This window comes from Myiozetetes cayanensis, unplaced genomic scaffold (genome assembly GCF_022539395.1).
Source record: "Myiozetetes cayanensis isolate MyiCay16 unplaced genomic scaffold, myiCay2020 scf5-8, whole genome shotgun sequence".
In the NCBI taxonomy this organism is placed as follows: Eukaryota; Metazoa; Chordata; class Aves; order Passeriformes; family Tyrannidae; genus Myiozetetes; species Myiozetetes cayanensis.
In genome coordinates this window covers 108,707,858-108,719,279 of record NW_026087742.1, presented here as the reverse complement: position 1 = coordinate 108,719,279, position 11,422 = coordinate 108,707,858, and the positions used below count along the sequence as shown (strand labels likewise).

Below are 11,422 nucleotides of genomic sequence, written 5' to 3'. Positions count from 1 at the left end.
AGTACCTGAAAGGAACTTACAGGAAAGATAGGGCAGGACTATTTCCTGGAGGATGCAGTGACAGGACAAGGGGGAATGGGTTCGAATTGAAAGAGAGTAGGTTTAGATTAGATATTAGGAAAAAATTCTTTACTATGAGTGTGGTGAGGTACTGAAACAGGTTGCCCAGAGAAGTTGTCGATGCTCCATCCCTGGAAGTGTTCAAGGCCGAGCTGAATGAGGCCCTGAGCAACCTGGTGTGTATTTGAAGGTGCCCTTGCCCACGCCAGAAGGGTTGGAACAAGACGATCAAGGTCCCCTTCCAACTCAAACTATTCCATGATTCTACGACCTCTCACGGGGCCAGGGCACCACCGGACGATTCCCGGAGGCCACGTCGGAGGGGAGCGGGCAGGGGGAGCCCCTCGGGGGGCAACGCGAGGCTCGACCGCCTTCCCTCTCGCTGCCGCCGCCGGTCCCGGAGAGAGGAGGCGAAGAGGGTGACGCGTGGATGGAGAAGGAGGAGTCTCCTGCGGCGCCCGGGAGCCGCTCGGAGAATGTCTCCGTCCCACTCCTCCTCCTCCTCCTGCCCCTTTGCCGCGCAGCCCCGGGCCGGGAAGAGCCGCCGTCCGGAGCATGGGGAGCTGCTGGCTGCGCCTCGCCGCGCTGCTCGCCCTGGGCGCCCGGCCCAGCCTGGAGTACCAGGGTAGGGAAGGGCAGGGGAGGGATGAGGGGACGGGATGAGGGGGGCGGCGGGGCCGGGAGCCCCCCGGGGCCACGGGGAGCGGAGCCGTCTCCTCCGGCGGGGGCGGCGGCAGCTCCGCGGTGTCCCCGGCAGCCCGAGGGGCCGGGCAGCCCTCGCTGCTCGCTCGCTCCGCGCCCGGAGCGCTTTGTCTCGCCCTCCGGCTCGTCCTGTCCTCGGCTCATCCCGGCACGGCCGCCAGCTCGGGTGAAGCCGCATCCTCGGTTTGGATCCCCGGGTTATTGGGCGCGATTAAAAGTCCCACCCGCGTAGGGTTTAAACACGAGGGGGAGGAGGTGGTGCGGGTTGGTGGCGGTCCGGCTCGTTTTCACACGGGGCATCACATCTGCATCTCCGTGCCACCGCCTTGGCACGCATGGAGAGGGCTGAGAGAGGAGAAGACACCCGCTCAACGCTGCTGAAGTAGAATAGAGACAATAATATTGTCCTTAATTGTAAAGGGAGGACGAATATGTGTCCGGTGGGCCAGCCCTGCCCCTGGGACATTGGCACTTAAAAGTCTTTCACCCTTTTTTGGTGCCTGTGTGAGACTGCACATGTAGAAAGTGATCTCAGTTTTCAGTGTGAAAAATGAACGGGTGAATCTGGCTGGGTTCTTAGGCATTTAGTAATTAAACAAAAAGTACGATGGTGCTATTTCACTTATGTTTGCACTTCTTTTACGAAACTTGAAACGAGCTCAGATTTAGGTCTGTTTCCATGCAAAAGGAAATGGGTATGTAGGTCTGACTGTTTTAAAGCAGCTGCATCTTGTCAGATTAAACATTTCTGATTTGGCAGATATGGCAAGCAATGCCAGTGTAAACTGACACGTGTGATGGTTTAACAGGTGTAGTCAATGAGAATTTGTGGTCAGAACTGAGCTTTCAAAGTAAGTGGGTATTGCTACAAATAGAGGTGTATTGGTGTGGGTTGAATGAGAAGAGAGGGAGTGAACAGGTGAGAAAGGTTTCTAATGCAACTCACAGCTGTGTGCAGAGAAATCTCTGTGTGTTGGCAAAACCCAGTTTTCGTATCCTGGAGCTATTCCTACTTGAAATGTAGTTCTGCCTATGGAGGGGTGTAAAATGGCATAATGGTGGTATTTGTGAGTGGAAGTTAGCTTTCCTTATTTTTGTTGGAATTCTCCAAGTGGCTCCTTTCCAACCTGAAAGATGTTGGAACACACATGTATCCTCTTTCCTTAAGAAACACTAAGGTATTGGACACATCAGTTGCCAAATCAACAAAGACAACAGAAGTTTCTCTCCTGGCATTTCTCTGAGGGCCATTGTACTGCCAAACTCTATTTTCTTAGGAAGAGGAGTGAATGCTTTACTCTGTGGTTCATGTGAATTTTAGTCTTCAGTTAGTTTACAGAGGATGCTAATATCCTGTGCCTTTTTTTCCCCTAAAAGCCCAAATGTAACCTCTCCAATCTCAAACATTTAATTTTTACATGTAATCTCCAAGCTGGCTGCACAAAAGGCTGCTTGTTTCAACTTTCACTCATTTGAAAGTCCAATTTTCCCCTTATGCTCAGTGTCAAAGGCTCCAAAGAGCTTAAATCATCATCAACTGTAATTGTAAACCCTAATAAAAAGTTAATGTTTCATGTCCCATTTCTTTTGTTTGTTTGTAATAGAGAAAATATGATACTTTTTCAGATCTTTGCTCTCAACATGAAATCTAGTGAAACTATAAATAGATATTTTCTTTAATGGTACCGTGTTGGTCCGTAACTGTGCAAATTAGGTACAGAATGCCATTAAGCAAACTAAAACAGGCTCTCTACAGACTGTGTGGGTATGTGGCCCTCTTGATTACCCATGTACAAACTTATTGAAGTTTTACCAAGATGTTGACAAATAATTACTTTGTAGACAAAGCCAAACAATATGTTTTGGATTCATACAAAATGTTTATATTCAATAGTAGATTGTTTTCTAAACATCAGAAACAGTTCAATCAGGTCTTGAATTCTTAACTTGGTAACACTGAAATTTTTGATGTAGGACATTTGTGCCCCACAACCCAAAGACTCTGGTGAACACCACACTAAATTGAAATAATTTCCATGCCTTAAGATTTTTGCCATTTGATGGCAGGTAGTAAAAATAAAGCCAGTATTCTGCCTGTGAAAATGTAATTGAATGAACTATCTCCTTGACATAAGGAAGACAACTGAAAAATATCAAATAATTAAAATTCTTAAAATACTTAAAAGCATTTGAAGCAGCAGCTGTTTTACCTGTAACTATATTTTCAAATTTTGAAACGATGCCTGTGGTATTTTCACGTTGGTACACTCGAAGCTAATGATGCACTGACAAAATGGCTGATGGCACCACTCAGAGAACAGTCTGTTTTCTGTTCAAGAGCATTTTAAAGATGCACCTTTGAGCAGTTAAAACAAACTTAAAACCTTTTCCCTAAGGACTGAAGAGGGAGATAAAATCATTGAGCAGTTCAACAACTTTTTCTCATCAGGTTCTTCTTCTCTTCCCCACAGCTTCTCCCTTCTCTTCTTTTTTATGCTTTTCTGAAATGTGAAAAGCAGTGTAAATCTGGTAAGCCTGTTGGGCTGGGGCAGAGTGCTGCTGACCATCCAGTAGTATTAGGGAGAGTACAGCTGTACAAATGAACATATATATGTATGGAGATCACTTGTTTGGTATTTTGGGTACGTGGAGACAAAATCAAGTGGGACTGTACAACGTAAGACTGTTGTACTTGTGCCTTTCCACTTTTAGTAGACATGAAAGGAAAAGCTGATCTACAACAAAATTAATGGGAACTGTGCATTAGAACAGGGTGTTGGTGTGAAGGGGCCGTGAGTTCTGAGAGATGCCATTAAAACCCCTTGAAAACCATGTAATAATGTAGAACTATTTTTAAAATCTGTATGGGATTTAATTCAATGAAAGCAGTATATATGTGTAGCATACTTGTGACAAATGTATATATATGGATTAAACATGAGTAGATGGAAATCTTGTGGTGGAAAGGGTAGCTCTTTTCAAAGTCACATTGCAGAGCAAAGGGGCACCTGTGGATGAGACTTTGAGTGCTTCAACTATTCAGAGTCAGCCCTTGCCCAATAGAGTATATGCTTCAAATAGACAAAGGATAGGAGGACAAAACTGAAGGAAGAAAGTTTTTAAGAATGCTTAAAGGCTTTAATAAGTCTGGCATCACAATAATTTAATTCCTACTCGAAGCCCCTATCTATCAGACCAAGCTGTGGCACGGTCAAGAAACAGTCTCCAGGGCTCCGAGCAGCTGGTGCTCTGCACTGCCAAGGGTGGGGCCTGTTGTGTCAGCTGAGAGCTCTTTTATTGTGTTTTTCTTTTAAATTCAGCTTGGTGACTGCCTATCCCACCAATCCTAGGTGACAATTTTTGTAGAAGTATGTCCAGGATCCACCTGTGTGCTTAGATCTGTGTGTGCTGGTCCCCTGGAGCTGCGGGCGCTGCTCGCGAGCCTGTGGTGGGCACAGACCTGGGTGTGTTGTGTGCTGGCCAAGCACGGAACAGAAAGGCTGTGGCTGCCCTTGCTTCATTTGGAGTCCAAGCCCAGGACAAAAGCTATCATATGAATACTCTAGTGAAAGGTGTTCCTGCCCACAGAAGGTGGTGTGGAACTGGATGTTCTTCAAGGTCCCTTCCAGCGCAGGCCATTCTAAGGGTCTATGATGCTCTGAATGCAAGCAGATAAGTGTGTTCTAAGGCACAGCTTTATCCACAGTTTTGCTTTGGATGGGATAGCTTTGTCTAAACAAACTCCAGTTAGCTGGATAGTTGCACATGAATAAGATCTCCAGCAGCAGAGAAGCCTAATAGAAATTACATTCTCATGTGACCTCAGATGCAACAGATATGTCATATTTATATCAGACAATATTGTTAACTCATCTCGTGATGCTGCTTTCGTATATTCTTGTGTGAAGTACAAATGTTTTTCCCTTAAGTAGGGTAACAAATTACATGTTCATCTCAATACTTGACTAATTTTCCTTCTGAAATGGCTGTGTTTTGGTTGTTTTGGTTTTTTTTCCTTTTAATTGCTGTTCCAAGTTATGTTATATGTTGAGAATCACTGTATGTCTGTATCATCCATTTCACAAGGCACTGACTGAAATTTTTTTAACACAGTACATGAACATCTCACCACACTGGGCATATCTGGCTGACTGGCACTTCTCTACCAATTTCTAACTATTGATTGTATTCAAAGGCCACTGTTATAAGGTTGTTCAAACTGAAAACTTACGCTGCAGTACCTTGAAAGTGGCTCCAAATTATGAGTTTTAACTTTAACTATTCTGATCTTTCCTGTGACTTGAAATAGCCACTTAAGAGCCCTGCCAGAGTTTGAAACCACTTTAACTTGTCCTTTGGCATATCTTCACATGAAAAAAAGAAAGGATTTTTGTACTTCTTCAGAGACCTATGGAAACAGATTTCCACAAGTTAACATGCATTGCAAGTTCATCTTTGCCAATATTTTCCTTTGATTTGCCTGAACAATCCTGATGAGATTTTGTTGTGCTTGAGGAAATAAATGGTGTCTCTGCCAAGCACATAATGCACAGAAATGTGGAAGGAGTAGCTACATGGAGAGTAAAGCTCTGTCAAATGCAGCATCAGAATGATAAGAAATCCTTCTCCCCACCTACCATTACCTTTAACTAGTGTTTCTTGGCAGCTGCAGAGATTTTCCCTGGGAGAAGTGTCTAAATCTCTTCATTCCTCTGAAGATGGAGGTAGAACGCATTTAGCATGCAAGCACATTAAGAGCCCACTACCAGCTTGCAAAAAGGAGACTCTCAAAATGCCTCAGTGATGGGCTATTGTTAAAATGAAACTTTTCTGCTGAAAGGTTTATCTGGGGAGAAAGTCTTGCTCGTGGGTTTTGCTTGCTTCCTACACGGAAGTTACTGGACTGGTTGTGCTGTGGTTCCCTGGTTTGGCTGGCTGGTCCTCATCACCAACTCCTAATTTTATTTTTATACTTGGCACAAAAATGAAATCAGGACTTAGCACACACTACCTTGCAAAATCAGCTGCTTTGTGTTCCTTCACAGCCTCCTGAACAGTATCTCTTTACTTTGGTTACTTTTGCTAGTTGTGAGTTCCCTCCAGGAAACATAGGCAACTGTGGCCTGTTGCCAATTTGGGTGGGCTCCCTGTTCTCCCCATGATTTTCCTGGGCTTCCTCCTACCCATCCCTGCTGCCTGACTCCTGGCGTGCAAGATCTCGGTCAGGATCCCTCGCCTCAGTCACTGCTCAGGTGTTTACATGGCAGGGTAGACCAGGTCTGGAGCCCCTGGTGGTCTAGTGGTAAGGGCACGGCACTGTCACCGCGGAGACCCGGGTTCGATTCCCGGTCAGGGCCACTCCCGGGCAGGTGGGGCTCGTTAGCCCTTAAAGGCAACCCACCTACGTCCTAAGGACCTCACTGCCACTGTCCAAGCTCGCTTGGCCCCAGCAGATGAACCTTAGGATTAAAGGGTGGGCTCAGTTCCGCGCACACTGTGTCTCACCTAAAAAATCCAATGCGCAGGCTGGAAGGTGGAAAGACCTTCCCCGGATCTTCGCTTGCGAAGACTGGCCATTAGACCAGGTCTAGACCCTGGCCAGAGCTCCCAGGCATGCCTGCAGTGCAGGAGAGATTTTCAAAGCCAAAAATCCTTTGTCTTTCTCCCAAACCTAAAAGTATTCCTGTTTTGTGTTGCTGGAAATGTCCCCTCTTCTCTCACCTGGGAGGCAGTTTCCAACTCTTTGCTACCCTCCTGCTTTTGCACTTTAACTTCTGACTTTGAGGTGGGCTGCCCAGCTTTCTTGCCTTCCCCTGCCTGCATGAGCATCTCTGGCTCCCTGGAAGTGAATAATCTGATGGTTTCATGTGGGATCTCACAGCATGTTGCTCCAAGCCTCTGGGGAGAGATAAACCTGACATGACTCATGTAAATTTTTCTAGGATTTTTTCCTATGCCCTCTTGTTCTACTTTATGTGAAATGGGACTAATTTTGTTGCTCTAGATGGTGCTGTCTCAGCTGGCCTTCTGTGGGTCTTTGCTACCCTGGTTTTGGCTGTTGAATGTTGGCTCAGTGGTTGGGAAGAGCTGCCATCCCCTCCCTGCAGTGTGCAGGGCAAATTACAGGGCTGGGAGAGGGAAACACCTCCAGCTATGTCAGAGCACGAAGCTTCTGCCAGACAGTGCAGCTCAAGCTGGGGGCAGCCGGTCATTTTTGGCAAAGGTTTTTGCCATTTAAGCAGAGAGAGTTTGTATAATTTCATGCCTATTGCTTGCTCTGTGAAAATGTGTCTTCAGCTGAGGACAGATGACATCAGTGGGGTTCCGGTTATCTGCTCTGAGAGACCAAGTTTTGCTGCCTGATGCATAGACCTGAAAAGGAAAGGAGGATGCTTAAAATTTGACATATTGTGGGTTGTTCTTGTGGGACACTAGCAAGTCATTATGAGCTATTTTCAAGGGATGGGGGGCAACCCCACAACCTAAACATGCAGATGCGTATTATAAAGATTCTTGATTGCATTCATTTGTTAGAAACTGGTGAGTAAATGTCTCCATGTATGTATATATGTCTTCAATTTGTGTAGTCTATGATTTATGATGTGCAGCTGTGTCCTTCAGGGAGACACAGAAGAAACTTCTGCAGTAAAATATATAAATTACAGTAAAATACATAACATTACGTTTTATGCTACTGCTATCATTTGCTCCAGTTCTCACAGTGGATAAAAAATATGTATGTGTGAGAGTACTGCACATGTGCAATTTGGATGATTTAGAAGGTTAATAAGTTAATCTTGTTTCGAAATTACTGTGGTGTTGGCATAAAAGGAAACCCAGCAGTGTAAACCATAAAATTTGTCACAACTCTGAATAGAAAGTTTTTCTTCTAGTCTGAGCAGTGTGACTGAAGACATCTGATTTTTTTTCTTCCACACTTCCCACCCTCTTCTTGTTCTTTTCAGGAAATGCCATTGTTATGTAGGGTGCTGGATATAGATGTGTTGTACACACATCCACTAAGAATAGCATTGCAGTTTGAAGGTAGTCCTGTGTTCAGGCTTCTCCAGCCATGCCTTGTCAGGCTGCCTGGTTTATTTTACCCAAAGCCTACACTTAACCAGTGTGGGCTGGCAGCATGAGTCACTCAGCAAAATTTGTCTCCTTTTAGGCTGTACCATGAGAGTTTTAACCTGCTAGGGGTCTGTGGTCCATCCTGGTGTCCCTCAGAGGTTTCTTGTCAGGCTTCCTGATGCTGACTGGCCAGATGGGGGAAGATGCTGCTTCCAGCTCTTGCCTCAGTTAAGTTATGAGCCTATGCTTGTTATATTTTTCTTTGGAGTTGTCAGCTTTAGGGCAATGCACTTGAATGTAATTACTCGATTCGAGTATGCCTGTCTTGAGTCCATCCGGTGTGGCTTTCTAGTTATGCTGTCTGACTTGTAAGTAAAACAGGCCAAAATTAACATGCCTCTGTCTAACTATTCTTGAAGATTAAAAACATATTGGGTCTCAGACATTCACTACTTTAAGTTGCCCAGAAGCAGATACCAGAAACAGTACACCTGGTGCTGAGTTACAGCGGTAGTGAAATGTGTAAATAAGGAAACCAACCCAACAAACAATAAAAAGGTCTTTCATTACTCTTCTGGTGAAGGAATGGATGTGAGTGCCCTGTGCTGAAAGTGGGTACCTTTCTTATTACTGTACAAAGGAAAAAAGGGATGACTTGCTGAAGGTGTTTCTTTTGAAGGCATCTGACTGGTAGTTTGCCTCAACTTTGAATCACTGATTTCTTTTCTTTAAGGCAGCTGGTTGGCCTGTGTCTGCATCCCCTTTTGTAATATGGTTTGTCCTGAGAGCTTTGACTGAAAACACTTGTTTACAAATCAACTACAATTATTGTCATTTCACGTGCAGTGCATCATATCAAGTAAAACTATGTATGTGTGTTTAGTTACGGAAATGCTACAGGTTGCTTTTGGGCCTCTTTGAAGCCAAAAAGGGGTAACTTGGGTCTTTTGGTTCTGGGTATAACTGAGTGCTCTTCTGGCTACTCTTTCCATTGCTCTCCTGACTTCTTCAGTTACAGTTCCTGTATGTGTAGGTGACAGGAACCACGTTTTGAATTTCTCATTACTACTTGACATTTATCATAATGAGATAGGACATGCATGTTCTGGGAACAATGGGAGACAACTATAACTGGAAACTTGCTTTAATTTTAAAGAAATTTGTGGTTAAATACATCAAACCCTGCTTAGTTCTGTAATAATGGAAGGCAACTTTTCTATAAACACCAGCAGTGCTGTTGGTGTATCACCAATACCTTTTCGTCCTTTTCACCAGCACTAGAAGCTTGCAGTGATTAACTGTCTGACAGCTTGTCATTTTTGGAGAACAGGAATACCTGAATTGTTTTTTGGCTTTGTTTTTAAGACAGGTGTTTCTGACTGGGGGTTCTGTACCTCTCTCCAACTCAGTGTCAAAACCAAGACTATTAAACTGTGTCTTTAGATACCCCCAAGGCATTTCAGACCTCTTAGATACCAGTAGCAGTACAGGACATGCACTGAAGCCCTTTAAGTTCTTTTGCTTTATTTTTATCTAGAACCATTGTTTTGCAACATTTTTGCCTGCCGTCTGTAGGAAAATCTTTCAACATGTGAAATTCTTATAAAATCACTCAGACGTTTTAGCTATAACATACACTAAAAATTATACATATTTTGTGTGCAATAAAAGACAACTTTTACCTCACCAGAAAAATAATATTGATTTATAGCTCATTTCCCTATTGGAAGAGTAAAATGGTTTGCCAAAACAGATCAGTACAAAGGAAGTGAAAGTAAGTTCTCCATTTGAGTTATAAAATATTTCCCTATTTGTAAACCCCTCAAAAGGAGAATGGGGCTTGATTTATTCAGTAGGTGAATGTTGTCTCTAAAGCACAATTCTTTGTCTTTCTATACTATTCTGCCATGAACAAAACCTCTCTTTATTGCTGAAGACATGAGAAGGTGGGGCAGGAAACTGAAAAAAATAGGCTTGTAGTACGTGATACATGAGAATAAATTAAAGTATTAATAATGGATTTTGTGGTGTAGAGCCTGATGGTTTTCAGAGTTCCACTTCACAGGAAGCCACATTTTCGAAAATGTTCTTGGTCTTTCCTGCATGAAGATACCATGGTAAGTGAGACTGACAAATGGCAGCAGAAGTGCACAAAGGGAAAACATAAATAAGACCTCATGGCTGCATAGATGAGTTATCACACATTTTAAATAAACTTCAACTGGAAAGCCCTGTGCACCAGTTCTCTTCAACAAACTGCAGGCTCTTCTCTTGCTCCCCTTCCTCCAAGTCCTTGTGAAAGCTGATGCAGCAACTTATGTTTTGGATTATAAACAGATCTTTTTAAACCATCCTGTTCAATTCCTAGTCACCTTTAATTTCCACTGTGGAAAGAGCTGTCCCTGGCATTGCAGTGAGGTACTTTCTGTGTGTGTGTGTGAGCAGGGGAGGAGGAAGGCTTTGGCAGGCCCCATGGTACAGTAGATTACAAGTTCATACAGGATTGCATCTCTTTTTGGCTTTTAGTTGTCAGCCACCTGCAATGAGAGTGCTTCAGCCCTGTAACAAGCTCCTGAAAAACTCTGGAGCAAGCTTCACGTCAGGCAGCTGGCAGATGGACTGGTCCTGCTAACAGCTCCTTGCCAAGGCAGTAGATTGTTGAGGGATGGTTGAAACAAGCTGTGATGTATCTGCATTTTCCCAGAAAATGATTTCTGTTCTCAGAGCGAGCTGAGTGAGGGAATTGGAACCAGAGAACTTATTTTCAGGTGTTGCTGGTGTTGCCTTTGGCCTGTTTTCCTACTGGCAAATGTTGACTTATCTCAGGCTGCTGTTTGAACTGGTACCTTTGCAAAAAAAGAAGAGACTCTGCTGCAGAGGGGCAGAGAGAGAGAGCCAAGTGCTGCTTGGTAGCTGCCATGTACAGCTTGTCTAACCCCTTACCTTCTGCTAGGAGTTCCTGCTAAACATAACATCCCATTTTCCTTGATGTCACAGGGCCAGTACAGGTCTATATAAGCAGAGGGGGAGTAATGACAACTGTCTTTTTGCACACAAGACACACCACGCTGGACCTGACTGTACAGTATGTTTCTAATTTTGCATATTAGACTAAAATTTCAGTAAGAAAGAAGGGGAACTCTAAAGCGTGAAAAGAAATCATCAAAACCCCAAACAAGTTTGTAGGTAGGGCACGTGTGGATCCTTTGGTTATTATTTGGTCTCTCTGCCGTGGAAATCCATGTCAAATCTTTGACCGTTTTTAATGGCACGGGATCAGATTTGCAAATGGAATGTGAGACCACTTAATCTAGGGATTTTATGTTTGTGTCTGGGTGGACCAAATCATTATGGCATTTTGCAAAACCTATGCAGGTTCCCTAGCTACAGTGGTTACCTTTCTGTGAAATATTGTACCTGCTTGAGATACACAGAAAACTGTGGAACTGATACTTTTACATTATTTTTTTTTTTTTAAAGAGTAGCTTTAAAATTTCTCATTTCTAAACAGAAGACTTCAGGATTAGGCCCATCCTGGTTCTGTGAGGGCTGGTAGTGGGACAGGGATCCTCTCAGCAGCCCAGAG

At 44.0% G+C, this 11,422-nt stretch overlaps 1 protein-coding gene across 2 annotated transcripts in view; it reads left to right on the top strand.

The window, feature by feature from the left end:
• Window positions 1–559: 559 nt before the first annotated feature.
• Window positions 560–11,422, top strand: part of SRPX (sushi repeat containing protein X-linked) — a 45,779-nt gene continuing 34,916 nt past the window's right edge. The window contains exon 1 of one of the 2 annotated variants that reach the window (XM_050332051.1): window positions 560–685. In XM_050332051.1, coding sequence (XP_050188008.1) covers window positions 616–685 — 70 coding nt within the window. In that variant the 5' untranslated portion in view covers window positions 560–615. The remainder of the gene's footprint in view (window positions 686–11,422) is intronic. The other variant, XM_050332049.1, reaches the window with a different exon arrangement.